At 42.9% G+C, this 15470-nt stretch overlaps 1 protein-coding gene across 1 annotated transcript in view; it reads left to right on the top strand.

The window, feature by feature from the left end:
- Window positions 1-4898: 4898 nt before the first annotated feature.
- Window positions 4899-15470, top strand: part of lhfpl4a (LHFPL tetraspan subfamily member 4a) — a 34714-nt gene continuing 24142 nt past the window's right edge. Inside the window, exon 1 of the mRNA XM_070849331.1 lies at window positions 4899-5304. Within this exon, the coding sequence (XP_070705432.1) occupies window positions 4899-5304 (406 nt within the window). The remainder of the gene's footprint in view (window positions 5305-15470) is intronic.

The following is a 15470-nucleotide window of genomic DNA, read 5'->3' as shown; positions in this document are numbered from 1 at the left end:
GAACAGGCAAGGCTATCAGTCCCAGCATTTCCAGTATGAGTGTATACCACCACATAGACAAAGCGAATGAAGACCGAAAAAGAGTGGACAAAAGCCAGCTGTGAGAAAATAAAGACAGGAATCATACAAAACCCACATTTACATTGGTGCGGCCTTTGATCACTGGAAAAGCCTCAACATTTTGAAGGGGTTGAATAACAGATTACAGTTTCTGGACAGTATATTTTCCATGCGTGCAGGAACAGGGAGTGCAGGGGAAGGCTGAGCTTGGAGCTCTGAGGGCTTGAGTGTCAGGGTGGAGGATGTGGTGGTGCTTATCTGCACGGCCTGCGGTCTGCCCGTCAGGAAGGTTGGGATGCTCTCTGTTAGCTTTACCAACGTTAGCATAAGCCTCAACAGTATATTGAGTTTCAACTTCGCATTGCCCATGACATGAACTAGAATTAGCCTTAGCCTTTGGCTGACATTATATTTAGCAGGAGGCTAAACTATTAGCCACATGCAACACAGCGTCTCAATGCCTGCTTTTATGGTAAATCTCCGTACACGACCCATGAATGTTTTATATGAGGTCTTATAATGAAGTTACCTCCATTACAGAATTTAATGAAGTTAATGAAGTTAGCGGCTTGCTCTCTCCATCTCCTCCTCTCTGAGACACTTTGCCAATTGCCAATATTAAGTTATGTTTTATTGCATTATGTCAGCCCATAGACTGTATAAAAGAAGTGGACATAGCCACAGTGACGTCACCTATTGGTTTGTGGACCGCCTTTTTGAAGCCTTGAATTTGGCTTTATGGGCATTCCACAAAGACCACCTCTGATTTGTTACTTACGAGGAAGCCCCACCCTACAGCATACCCTGCTTTATCATCTATTTTCCTCTAAACAGGAACAGAATTTTCTAATTGATCAGCCTGCAATGTTGATGAAGACTTGAAAAATAACAACTGAGACCATTAGGAAAGTGTTTACTGAGGCAAAAAATCAAGTGAGAAGTCTCATTTTTGCAGAAACATGCAGCCGAAATGAATTCCTCCGTGGGGTGTTTGTGCTCAGCCTCAGAGATAAGGTGAGGAGCTTGGACACCCAGGAGGGTGTAGGGAGTAGAGCCACTGCTCCTTCGCATCGAAAGGAGCCAGTTGAGGTAGTTCAGGCATCAGGTCAGGATGCTTCCTTTGAGCTTCCCTTTGGAAGTTTACTGGGTCCCACTGGGAGGAGACCCCGGGGCAGACCCAGAACACACTGGAGGGATTACATATCAAATCTAAGATCCACCAGGAGGAGGTCCACCAGGAGGAGAGTGTTGCTCGGGAGAAGGACGTCTGGAGTGCCCTGCTTGACCCTACCATAACCTGACCCTGGATAAGTGGAAGATAATGGATGGATGGATGGATGGATAGATGGATAGATGGATGGATGGAGTCTCATTTTCTCATAGACTTCACACATTCTGACTTCTCTTTGCAACCTTCAGAATCGTCCCCTGCTGGCCATTAGAAAGAATGCAGGTGTAAGACTCTTACGATGTGGACAGTTGTTGCCAATGCTGTAATAGCAACTTTTCCTGCCGGATTTTCTACCAATCAGGCTTTGACTGACATCAGAGGAGACCATAGTTAGTAGAACAGCTAATAGAAATTCTCTCTCTGTGAGAGGACCGGTAATTGGCCAAAGTCTCCTGTCACAAGCTAGATCTTCTAAAACCTGAAAACAGAGCGAATAGGAGGTGCAGAGGTCAAGTTTTCTTTCAGACCTGTTTAGTTACTATTTGAAATGTTCTCACAACATTTTTGCACAATGACACCAACAATAAACCCCAGGTTTAGGCCTGAGCTAAAGGCACAGGCACTCTGGCACACACGCCTGTATTACAGGCTACGATGCTGAGAATAAAGCAAGGGTCACATTTATCAGCACAAACAGTAATAGCAGTAACAGCAGTTGTGATGCCTAACTCTGGTGACCCATTTGACCCAAAACATGGTCTGTATGTCTGACCCATTGGTCATTCCAACCTTTGATTAAAATGTCATTTTCACTTTCTTTCTTGACATTTCACCCACCTTATTTGAAGTTGGAGATTTAGTCTCTTTTCTTGAATTTTTCCACACTTTCTTAAACACATATCGACCCTCAGCTCTACAGGTTTGAGTTGTAACTTACTTATGTTACATTGCTAATATGGATGCAGTGATAACATAAAATATATTGATTTGTCCAGTGTTCTTTATTCACTAATTCAGCTTTGGATTGTATAGAAATAAATCAGGTTTAATGTGTCCCTGGTAAGGATTCTTAGGTCCGTAACAGTTACTAGTATAGAATATATAAAGCAGGGTAAATAGCAAAGGTGTATGGATATAACTTTACTTTGGTGAGTAATTGTGTAGGCACAGAGACTCCCAATATCCACCTACAGGCACCACTGTGAAACTAGGAGATGGAAGGGTTCCTAGAGCCTCAACATTACCTTCAGTTAATGTTTAACCAGGGAGTAGTTCTTCTTCAACGTGTCCATCCTCCATGCAGCAGAAAGAGAGTGACCATGTCTATATGATCAAGCCTCATAAAGCCACACTGCATGATATAGCTGTGGCGCTAACGCTGCACTCTCTTTCATCGTGCATTTTACTGTCTGTGTTTTAATCAAGAATAGGTTTGCAGAAGAGGTTACCAGCTCCCAATGTGTGTACAAAGTTGTGGGTTTCTCTCTCACACCCACTGGGCCAGTGGAGCCAGTGCCCTGGGGTGTTAGACTACCTGGAGGCCTTCAAGCCATGCGAAAGAAGCCCCCTAAAAGAAGTTCAGTCCCAGGACCCTGACCATTTGGCCCCTGGGTGCTTATAGCTAAATGAGCTTACCACTAGGGAACCCCTGGACCACTCAGTACTTACAATGTGAAAGCCCCCTGGCACCTTAGTGTTTAAAACATGAGCAGACTACTACTGTCCTCAGATCCTTTGGTGCTCACAATGTGAAGGTCCCCAGTTCCCATGGTGTTTAAAGTGTAAGCTGACCACTAGGGCCCCTAGAAGACATATGCCCACGGGCCTCACGCGACCATGACCTGGCCCTGCTCACGTCTGTTCTTCATATTATAATAGTGAACCACAGGAAGTTCCTCTGTTTCAACGTTTTTGGTCATCTGCTACTTCTTCTGTTTCCCCTGAGATTACTTAGTCTTAGACTAAGATGGGGCTTCATTTCAGTGAAACATGATTCAGTAAGTTCAAAATAAGGGAATTCTCAAAAGATAAATAGAAGGCAAGCGTGGACAGAACGTTTTTGGATTTCATGCACTTCATGTGGAAAAAGTGTAAATGTAGCTTCAGTCCTCACACTGCAGTTAGACCCTTAGTAAGGCCTACCACCTGAATGTAATGCTTTAAGTATCAGATAACAAGATTAGGACTCTCTAACCACTCTACTGTATCAGCTCTGTGAGTGTCAATACTAACATGCTGATGATTAGTAGATAGGTTCATGTTTACTATAATCACCATCTTATTCTAATGTGTTCGCATGTTAACATCTGCTAATTAGCACTAAACAGCTGAGGCTGTTGGGAATGTCATCAGTTCTGCAGCTGTTTGTTCACAATAACAAGTAGATTATAACAGATCTTGAGATAAATGGACCCTCCTATTGGGCCGATTTGCCGAGTTGTAATCTAGACTTTATTGAAGAAAAGTTCCTGAAGGTCCCCTGGAACTGATTATTGTTAGAGAGGCCTTCAGTGGAAAGTTCTAGATATCTTAGTCATAGTTTGATCTCTGTAAGTGAAACTATAGGACACCATATGCGCTATCTGTGTGTGTGTGTGTGTCTGTGTGTGTGTGTGTGTGTGTGTGTGTGTGTGTCTGTGTGTGTGTGTGTGTGTGTGTGTGTCTGTGTGTGTGTGTGTGTGTGTGTGTGTGTGTGTGTCTGTGTGTGTGTGTGTGTGTGTGTGTGTGTGTGTGTGGCTATAGAGGGGGTTCTGTAATATCAAAAATCATCCACGAGTCGTCGATGTTCCTCGGTTGCGCGCAGAGACTGGAGAGGACGCACATTGAGAGAGAGAGAGAGAGAGAGACAGAGAGAGAGAGAGAGAGAGAGAGAGAGAGAGAGAGAGGGAGGGGGAGACAGAGAGGAAGGGGAGAGATACCCTGAGAGTGAGTGAGAGTCACAGCATCCAAAGCCACAGTCGTGGGGCTGTCGGTGTGTGCCGTGATGGAGGACTAATCTATATTTTTATACATTTTTTCACGCTCGGACTTTCGTCGTGTCGAATTTTGCCTTTTTCTGTCAAGTTGTAATTGTTGAGTGAAGCATGTCAGAGGCGGCATCGGTCTCTTTTGGATCTTTGTTCATTTGCGGAGGATACTTCTTCATCATCATCATCATCTCGGGGAAACTCGACGGGCGCATTTCGTGTCTCCTCTGAAGCCTTTCCAGCGTGAGCGCGGTGAAGTGCCGGAGGAAGACAATGCTGCTCATCCCGTCCATCACCGGCCGCTGTTTGTGGCTGCTGCGCTGAGTCTTTACGCGCTGAGGGGAGCGGAGGAGAGGGGAGGCTTTTCCCGTCAGTTGAATCACACTTCGCCACTGAATTGATTGACTGATCCGAGGGGAGGCAGGAGCGGGGGGGGTGGGGGGGGGGGGGAGAGCAGGATCTGCTGGTTGACTGAGCCTCAGGAGGAGGAGGAGGAGGGGGGGGGGGGGGAGTGGACCAGTCACTGGACCTTTGGACATTTGCTGTAGGAGGAATTATTATTATTATTATTTTTTTTTTAAATCTAATTCACTTTCATCTTTTCTGCCCATTGATAGTGGAAGATAAAGGGAGATAAAGGGGAGAGGGAACACCAGGTTGACGCTGTTGTGCGGGGGGGTTGGGGGGGGTGTGAGACAAAAATGCTGCCTTCGCAAGAAGCCTCCAAAATCTACCATGACAACTACATGCGTAACTCCAGGGCCATCGGAGTCCTGTGGGCTATATTCACCATCTGCTTGGCCATCATCAACGTGGTGGTCTTTATCCAGCCCTATTGGATCGGCGACAGCGTCAACACCCCCCAAGCCGGTTACTTCGGCTTGTTCCACTACTGCGTGGGCAACGGGAACTCCAACCGGGAGCTCTTGTGCCAGGGCAGCTTCGCCGACTTCAACTCCATTCCTTCGGGAGCCTTCAAGGCGGCCTCCTTTTTCGTGCTGATGTCCATGGTGCTCATCCTCGGCTGCATCGGCTGCTTCGCCCTCTTCTTCTTCTGCAACACCGCCACAGTCTACAAGACGTGCGCCTGGATGCAGCTGCTATGCGGTAAGGATGGAAGACACTTTGACGTGTTTGTGGGTGGGTGGGGGGGCTTGTCCCAACGAGGAGCATCAGTATCCCCACCTCACCACTCTTGTGTAAGTCTACACGTTATCTCTTTGTAAGAAATGTCGCCCAGATCCTCCACAGGATGAGCGCAGCGGGAGCGCATCGGTCATTCCGCGCACGAACGCTGCACGGGGGACTGGTTCCTCGTCAGTAGCGCACACCCACCCCCATCTCCCCGTCTCCCACGGGAGCGCAGGAGTGCTCCTTGTAGCTTACAGGGGAGCTGAAATGTATTTCAAGTGATGGAGAGCAAAGATCAAAGAAAAAGCCCTAAAACGTATCCTGAACTCTTGTGAGGCATTCGGGTCAGTTCCTTGAGAGTTTAATGAAAAAATAATGTCTCAGTCCACAGTCATTATTCTACTGTCACCAGACATTTTGCAACATTAAGAGGTTTTGAGGCCCTGTTGGCAGACCCTGGGTCCTCCCCAAAAACCCATCATTCTGACGCTGCCTGTTCTTTTCATCAGGCTGGATGAGATAATGTGTAATTGTATGGAATTATGATAATGAAATGCCTTCAGCAGCGTTGCATCAAAGATCACAGCTTCTATTTTGGTTGCCATATCTGCCTACCAGATTAGCCTGCATTATGCATGATCTGCACATGCATTCCAGTAATGTATCCCCACTCAGCGCATTCATTCATCTGTGCAAAACTGGAACAAACTCCATGTAAAGGCCGTATTGTGCTTGTAATTGTATTAGTGGATGCAATAAGCTGTCAGATAGACACAGCTGAAAAGATTACTGAGCGACATTGGAATAAAGACTCAGTTTCCATCAGTGTCACGTGCTATGGAAGTGAAGTGGGTTTTTAAATGGGATCAAGCTGATGGAGATTTTCAATTTTGTCAATATTGATTATTTTTGTTCAACCCTTAGTTTGCTTTGGACTTCTCATCATCCTCTCAGCAGTCATGGAAATGCTCATGCTGAGTTGTGACAGATTCATGTAGTAGCAGTTACTAGTGTGTGTGTGTGTGTGTGTGTGTGTTCATTCCCAGGCCGGTATTCTCCCACCACTGAGCATTGAAACAGATTGTATCAGTTCAGGTGGAGCCTACAAGTGTCTCCCTCAAGTCAGCATCAAAGAATCCCCAGGCGGATTCCTAATCACACAAACCGCTAATTATCTATAGACGTGATGCAGATGAAACTGGTCTCAAACGTGCTTACAAAGGCGCTGAGTGTTCGTGGCAGGTGGGAGATGAGTATTACCACGTTGAAAAATGAGGTTTGATGTGGCTTTTGTTGAGTTTTTTTCTCTGTACTCAGCACAATTATTTCACATATCATCACTCACAGACTGGGAACTCAGTTGTGTGTGGAGGGAAGGGTGGGAGGAGAAGGGTTAATTGTGCATTGGCCTGGAAGGGCTGACATTATCTGGAAGGAGGTATTGATGACTAGATTATTCCTTCCCAAAAGGCAGCCAGGGCTGTGTGGATGATGGTGGACCTTTAGAAATTATTGACTTTTTCCTGCAGTCTCTGTGTGAGTGAGAGGCAACAAAGACAGATCGACGCAAAGAGAGATTAAGAAATGAAGAGCTGGAGGAGGGGGAAGCACAGTTGCCCACTGAATGACTTTTCCATTTCCAAACAGGCAGGATGCACATGCAGCAACAAGGGGAGGAAACATGCTGCCAAAGTATCACGATTTTAACCTTAACTGGGGACATTTTCAGGATTGATTCAGTGAAATGAAGATAGAATAAGCAGAGAATCCTCAAATTTGAGAAGCTGGAGCCATAGACTGTTTGTTGCTTGTGTCTGATAAATGATTCAAACAGTTCATCAAGCATCAAAATTATTGTCAGCAAAGTTTCTCTCACTTCATCTATCAATTAAGTGACTAATTGTTTCGCCACTATGATCATAAATAATCAACTTCTAGGAGACAGGGTTGAAAACTGTTATCAAAAATGGGAAAGGGCATCATTTAATTTCCAGTGAAAACATTGAACAATAAACAGTGGGTATGTGTGTATGTGTGTACGTGTGTGTGTGTGTGTGTGTGTGTGTGAGAGAGAGAGACCAGTATGTTCACAGGCCAGCTCTGTCCTCTCCCTGTGCATCTAACTGTTGCTGGCTGGCATGTTCTCAGGTCCAAGGCCATGCTGAGACAATGCATAAGAAACATTAGCAGAACCGTTGGAGGTTAATATCAGGCAAAAGCAGAAGTCTCACTTGAAGTGGTCCTAATCTGACTAAATTATATCTACGGATTATAGTGGGTATGTAGTATTTTGTGCTTCTCAAACATGTAAAAGACCACATTTCCCATAAACCCCTCATTCTTTCTGTTGTCCTCATGAGCCAATTGCAGCTAATATTCATCCTAACCGCACAAGTGAACATCTTAACTAATTAAAACATGGTGGTGGTATACTTTTGCATATTCATTGCAATGTAAAGAGTTTTCCATGTTGTGCTCTGAAGCAGTCTGCTAAAACCCTGCTTCAAATGACACTGTGTGCCTCTACAACAGGATTACGCACAGCTAAAACATTAAGCATTAAGCACGCTTTTATAACAGCAGCAACAGCAATACTATTTAATGGTTGTCATCGCTTTCACTTAAAGCCAAAGAAAATGACTCTTAGAAAGTTTTCAGACAGTCAACTTGTCAGTTTTTTGGCAGCACTTGGCAGAAATCCTGCCAGGTTGTGTAAATATATGAAATGGTCCCACCATAGGCTAAAAGAATCACATGACAGACACTTTTCTTGCTCTGTCGGCAGCAAACTCAGCTGTAAGATTGTTGTAATTTGTAATTTCTCTTGGACAGCGTCTGTCCTGAGACCCTGATGTACGTATGCAGCTTTGGAAAGCTGCTCTCTCAACAGTCAGAGGAATTCTAAATTCTGAGGGCAGTCTCACTGTTGTGAAATGCTTTTGAGGAAACAGGGGTTTTGAAGTGCTCAGTTATATCTCAGAGAATTCTCGCTTCTTTCAACTGGTCCTGTGTGTTTGTGTCCTCGGGGTTCAGACGTGCTTCGGTGTGTCACTCAGTCTGTTGCAGTGATCAATATCTTCTGTTTGAGTAAAACTATACCCAAACATGTTTTTAGACTACTGTGTCTTTATGTAAAGCATGTGGGGAGAGCACTGAGACCCTGATCAACTTAAAATAGTGTGTTATAGGCTTCCTCTGGGTTCTGGGTGTTTAACCCAGGATAGAATAACTGCACTGATTTTATTGTTACAAGATCATTTATAAGGTAATTGAGAAAAGAAACGTTATTCAGTTATTATTATCTTCTTGTATCTAATCTATGTTGTAAAGATGTAACTGTGGCAAACTCTATCTTATTGTGAGAGGATGCAGCTAGTTATAATGCTGTAGCTGAATATAATTCAAATTCAGTGCTCAGTAGCAAATCACAAAGTGTTGGTTGTAGTTTCCAAATGCAACGTCTTAGCTGTAAAATGAGAAGAGCAACATGTCAGTTCCATCATAGGTCCTTAACCTATTGTGAAAGCCTGTTAGCAGTGTTTTTCTCTCCTGACTGCTACAAAGGTTACATTTGACATTCTGGAGAAAGCTGACATAACATTTAGGAAGAATTCAGTTGGGCTTTCTCCTGTTTATTCAGAGTGGGTTTCTCCCCCCTTGCTCATCCCCTCTTACATTACCTTCTACACTTCTATCCCCAGACCTGTCCCTCTGTCATTTCCCAACCTCTTTTCTCTTCTAGTACGAACAAGTACATACAACATAAGCAGCTCTGCCTTCACAGCCTCCCCAGGCCTGCTGGTGTTTCCCATTGACACATTGAGTATCAGCAGTAGCCTTGGAGGTGTGAAACTGAGAACACACTTACAGTGCATTAGTTTTACACTTCTCTGACAGCACAAACAAATTCTGAGAAATGTTGTCACATTTGTTCATGATTTTTTAACAGCTTTCATCTTGGTGTGGGAAAAACACTCTCTGTTTCTGCATCAGACGTATGCTCGAACTCCATAGATTACAAGGAAGAAAAACTACACGTGATTTTTCTCTTATCCTGGTGTACAATTTAGAGGGAAACATGATCTTACAGGATGATAGGCTTCAGTGTTCCAGAAAGCGTCCCTTCATGCTCAGATAACTCAAAACCAAGGAATCAACCATGAATGCTATTTTTTCCCAGTTCTCTATTTTCCCTTAACTGGCAAGCAAATCATGTCATGTTTGTGACTATTTTAAATGCTGGCAGGAGCTCAGCTGTAAGCTCAGTGATCTATAAAAGATAGGCCCCATAGGTGGTTTGCTGGGTCAGTGCAAAATCGTGCAGCGCAGACAAGTTCCCCGAAAAATTGACTGTCTGCTCCAAAGGTGCCAGTAAATGCTCAAATGGACAGCTTTATTTCCCCAACAACAGATTCTTCAGGTACTGACAGACGAGGATTTATGCACTCCATGTCTGACAGGTCGTCAGACATGACTAACTGAAAGACACCATATTGAATCTTTTTGTAGTGCACAGGTTGAATAGATATTGGGTGGTCTAGTCTACACCCTGCTCCTTGCCAAAGTGAGCTTTGTGCTGTGCAGACTCATCCTGAGGGAGTACAGAGAAAGTCTGGCAGTGTTTCACATTATACAGGTTTTATTAGATTAATCGTCCTGTGGCGTGCAAGAAGTGGAGAGTGGATGACACAACCCAACTTGAAATTGTTTAATGCTGATTAACGGGGGATTTTAGCTTTGATTTCTCATGACCGTTTCATTCTCTGCCAAATATGTTCACTTCTGACTTTTAAATGCCTATTTTTAGAGCTGCGACAATTCGTCACATAATTGATCAGTTATTTAAAAGAAAATTAATCTGCATCCATTTTGATAACTGATTGATTTTTTATTTTTGAAGCAGAAAAGCCAAACCTTCACTGGTTCCAGCATCTCAAATGTGAGGCTTTGCTGTTATACTATAACTTCGTTATACATGACAGTAAATGAAATATGTCTGGGGTTTGGAACACCACATAGACAAAACAAGACATATGAAGATGTAATTTGGGGCTTTGGGATGTTGTGATGGGTGTTTTTCTTTTTCTTTCAATTTTTTGACATTGTAAATACAAACCATTAAACAAGAAACCATCTAGTAGTATTGTCAAGATTGCCACCCACCATAAATCTGATCCAGGGACATGCACATTTCACTGGACTCTCTCATTTTTCCACAAACAAAAGCTCGTGTCATCAGAGCAATTCGGCAAATGCCATATCACATAAAAGAAATGTATACAGTGATAATAATAAAGATAATAATCTGACACAAATAAGATGTTAAGGACTTTGACACAGGTTGAACACATCTGTATGTATCTTCTCTCTTTAGTCAGGCGGATCTTTGCTGGAGAATTACTTTCAGTGTTTGAGCCTCTCCACATTTCCTGAATCTTTCTTACAAACTCAGCAAAAACATCCACTTCAGACGGAGTGGAGTGAAGCCCTGAGGCATATATGGCTAGGAAGTGTGTGAGATTGAGTGCTGAAGCTCTGGTTTCATGTTCCATTGGGTTGGCACTGCAGCCACAGCAGTCTCCTGCAGCTCAGCTCACACTAGCACTTGTGTCCATTTCTTCCCAAGCATACCATAGATTTTATATTTCATGAAGTCATTCTTCCTCTACCCCACAGCCACCTTTCAAGAAAGTCTTTACCACACAACAGTACTGTGACCCATGCTGTTGACTGAGGTCCATTACTTATTTCAAATCCCTATTACGAACCTCACGTTGACACTGTTGAAATCGACCAAAGCCTCGGACAAGTCAAGTTTCCATCAATGTAAATTGCATTACGTGATATTAATGACTGAAGTGCATAGACCACAGGACAAACTGGATAGTAGCGAAATGGAAATTTCTTGGTTGCATTGTTTTGTTTTTCTGTTATACCAAACAGATAACACAAATGTAATGTTGGATATTTTGTATCAAGGCACTTTTGTATGACCAACATCGAGCGATAAAATCCCCAGCAGCATGCCTGCCTACAGAATATCCCTCCACAGTGGGCGTGCATGTGTCGAGGACACAGCTCTTTCTTCTCGCTGTTGGCAAATGCCTGCAGAGTCACGGTACTGTGGTGGCAGCCTTGGTGGTGGCAGCAGTGCAGCCTTTGTGTCTGTGTTGTCTTGGAGAGAAAGCTCTTCACTGATGCACAGAGACAGTGCAGTAAACTCGCTTCCATCTACTGCTGCAGAGACAAAAGAGGAGGGGGCTGCAGCAAAGTGTGCCGATCTTGATTTTGGATTCAGTGCCTCACCTGCTCCTATCACTCACTCTGGACTTCTGCTGGAGACATCTGTACTACCAAGAGGGCTCTGATTTTTGATGTTATCATCCCTTTCCACCCCCCTCCCCTTCCTTTTATTTATAGCATATGGTGGCATTTTCCAACTCCAACAAGGATTGGTTGCTGATGCAAGAAGTAGAGTGACCTTTTTGTAGCAAGGCGAAAAGTGAGGCTGTGGCAGTGTCTGTGGGGTGGTGTATGGGGGTGTAATGTGTCAGACTTCTTTCTGAGTCTGACATACTTTGGTGAATTAAACACATTAACATTGTATGTAATTAAACATAAACATTAACAAAATATTGTCATTGAATTTATGCTAAATTATTATCTTAAGTAAAGGAAACATTGCTTCTCTGCACTAAGGATAACACCATCTGATTGCGGTGACATTTTCTGGCACCACCCTCTGGGTGATTTGTTGCCTGACAAGTGGTACGGAAGTAAGAATACTTTAGCAAAGTTGTCTCTTCGTTTTCATCCATCAACAGTTTTGGTCTCCAGTGTGTAAGGTAAACGGCAGCATCACAGTGTTACTAGCACAGCTGTTATGTCTTTTACTAAGTGTGTTATATAACATATGCAAATCAGTATTTCTATTAATTGAAACATGTTGAAAACTTAGATACCATATAGATAAGACAAAAGTTTGACTTCATGACTTGGGGGATATGTAGAGGAGAGATAGATGGTTAAAATGGTGAAAGAAAGGCATGAAAAGACAAGATCAAATGTGAGTTAAGAAGAAAGGTAATTAAAGAAGTAAAGAAATCCAGCAGACAACCAAAAGGATGGAAGATATGCATGATGTGTGTATGTGTGTGTGTGTGTGTGTGTATGAGAGCCGTTTGTTGAGACCCTGCAGAGCTAATCACCAATCAGAGGGGAGACTGCTCAGGGTTTCACATCACAGCAGCCTACTCTGCATACCCATAATACTCAGTTCTCCCAAGAGGTTAGGCCTCAACCAATTATTCTCCAAGCCATGCAAGACTCATCATCATTGATAGCAAAGGTAACAAGTGAGGGGAGAAGTGAGGGATGCTGGGATATGGGAAGTTATTGAAAAATTTGTCACACTCAAAGAAAATGTATTCACTACTTCACAGCCACTCCTTATCCAATGGTTGTATGTGGGAAAATGTTTTTAGGGCCAGTGTGTGTCATGTGATGAACGTAGAAGTTGCACTACCCTGGGATCATGGTCCTTCGTTCTCCAGGCCAAACAGTAGAAGTCGGCGGTACAATGACAAGGACAAGAAGCTATGCCACCTTCCCACCTGCCAACACGACCACTGGTGTTGGAATGACCAAGCTGGTGATGTGTTTAACCTTGCACCACCTGTGTTTCCTGGAATGCATTTTTTGACACTTTAGCGTTATGTTGACCAGGGTGCAGTCAGGAATGTACTTAGTGACATATTATTTCTTTTATTATTTTTGTTTGGCAGGTGGGTGTCCCATGCACTGTATGACAGGAGCTAAATTGTATTTCTTTCACGTGTGTCTGTGTGTCAATGAGGAAGCAGCCTAATGGCGTTGGAGCTGGGCCTAATGCTCTCGGGCCGGGTGCAGATGATAGTTTAATCAGCTCTGTGGTGCAGCTCTGCAATGGGGCTTCACCTGGCCACTGGGCCTTGTGAAGGAGCTCTGCAGCGTGCCAACAGGCAGCAGGATGGCTCAACAGATGCTCGCACAGTCAGAAACGCTAGAGCTACAGCTGCTCCGCACTAGACCAAGTGACCACGCCAATACTTAAACTATCACATAAAGAGAAAAGGACAGAGGGAGAAAAATAATGTAATGAAGCAAGATAGTGTTAGTTTGGTGGATGTTTAACATATATAGCATCTTTCAAGCAAAAAAAACAGATCAAAGGAGAGCTTTTAATTTAGATTTACAAGTGGCTAACATTGGAGTACATTTTAGTTCATCAGGAAGTTTCATCTGTGTGCAGCTTCACGGTTTGGTTCTGCGTAGAAGCACTGCAGGCTGACTGTTGGTAGCACTTAGTAAAAAACTTTTCTCTGCTGTGGAGAGGTTGCCCATTCAAGCAATCAATCAATCTTTATTTATATAGCGCCAATTCATAATAAGTGTTATCTCAAGACACTTTCCATTAAGAGCAAGTCTAGACCAAACTCTTTAATTAACGATTCAAGAATTCAAAATTAAGGATTCAAGAATCCCCACATGAGCAGCCATTGATGCTACCGAATATTTTTTTTACCTTTGTATGCCACTTTTTCCTTGTTTTCCTGAGGAACCACTCAACTGGCTGTGGGAATATCCCTCTGATGACAGAAAACAATGTTAATGAAACACATCTCCCCTGAGATGCAACACTGGGGCTCACAAACGCAGCAGCATGCCACTTACGATAACACATGTACTTACTTTCTTTGTTACTTACTGTCTTGCCCCACTCCATAAATTAGTGAGTGAGTAATAGAGAAATAAAAATGAGAGATGGCCACGCCTGCAGCAGACTGTACTTGTTTGAGTCTAATTAGCCTACATTCAGAGAAAGCGGTCTTTCAGGATCTCACCCTCACTCTTTCTCCTCTCTTTTCATAGTTAGCAGTACTGCTAATTTGGCCTAGTTAGTAATGATTTGTTGCTGCTTAAGTGAGCAGTTTGGCTGTGACATTGGAATACTAATTAAAAAGAAAACAAAGACAAACAAAGAGATGGATGGTCAACTCCCCAATAGGATTCTGCTTCAATAAAAACTCTAGATAGAACTTTAGATAGAAGAAACAAAATGGGGCATTAATGTCAAGATAAATAAACCACAGAAAGAAAATGATTTCACATGTAAAGCCCAGCAGACCAGTATCGTTGCATTTATTAATATTCTTACAATAACAAAGGGTTAAATTACTGTATAATGGGAAAGGTGACGAACCCAAGAGGAAATTATCACTCTGCAATTGAAATTGGATAAAGGGAGCGATGTCGTCATCTCTTGGCTCATTTTCTTGATTTTTTGGCCCTGCAACAACCTCATCCTCATTTCCAGCTGCAACATCATCAAGAAAGTTCTGATTTGTCTTGAGCGCAAGATACCTACTGCACCTACTGGTGAGGAAATAATTAGGCATTAAAGATAATTTTCCTAGTTTATGGAGACCAATTTGTGACATGAACAGAAACTAGAACAGAAACACGACTCTAAATGAATGACGTTGTTGCTTTATGACTGCTGGTCGTGTAAATAAGCAATTTTGATCATGAGTGAGATATATCAACTTTGTATGTTGATAAAATTGTTTCAGCTTGTTCTGTTGCCACCAAGTGGCCAAAATATCAGTAACTGCAGCTTCATCAGCAAACTGTAATAGATACTTCTTCCTAATGTACAGTTCACTAGTTCTTATCTTTATTATACAGCATCATCCTCATCCAGTGTTATTTAGCAATATACAGTAAGGAGGCAAGAAGCAATTGAACAAGCATGGACATATTAAAGAACTTCATTAAGACATGTATTTAGTTTTATCTATTTGGCATTGGTGTCCACAGTGTCACACTAACGTCGGGTGATTTTCACCCACGCAATTGTGGTCATGTGATTTTCATTGTGTTTCATTGTGTCTTTTTTTTTTTGTGGATGGAATTATGGAATATGGAATTTTTTGTTAAAGATTCCCTAATTTTTCACTAATTTTAGAGCCTTTTTATAGGGTCCCCACAAAGAGACGTTGTACAGGGGAAAATAAAAGAAGAGTACTTCAATTTGATATATTTTGATGAGATGTATTTTTTTATCGGGTATATTATATCAGGTAAAATATACCCAACGTTAG

This window comes from Pempheris klunzingeri, chromosome 2 (assembly GCF_042242105.1).
Source record: "Pempheris klunzingeri isolate RE-2024b chromosome 2, fPemKlu1.hap1, whole genome shotgun sequence".
NCBI lineage: Eukaryota > Metazoa > Chordata > Actinopteri > Acropomatiformes > Pempheridae > Pempheris > Pempheris klunzingeri.
This window is presented reverse-complemented; position numbering and strand designations above follow the sequence as displayed.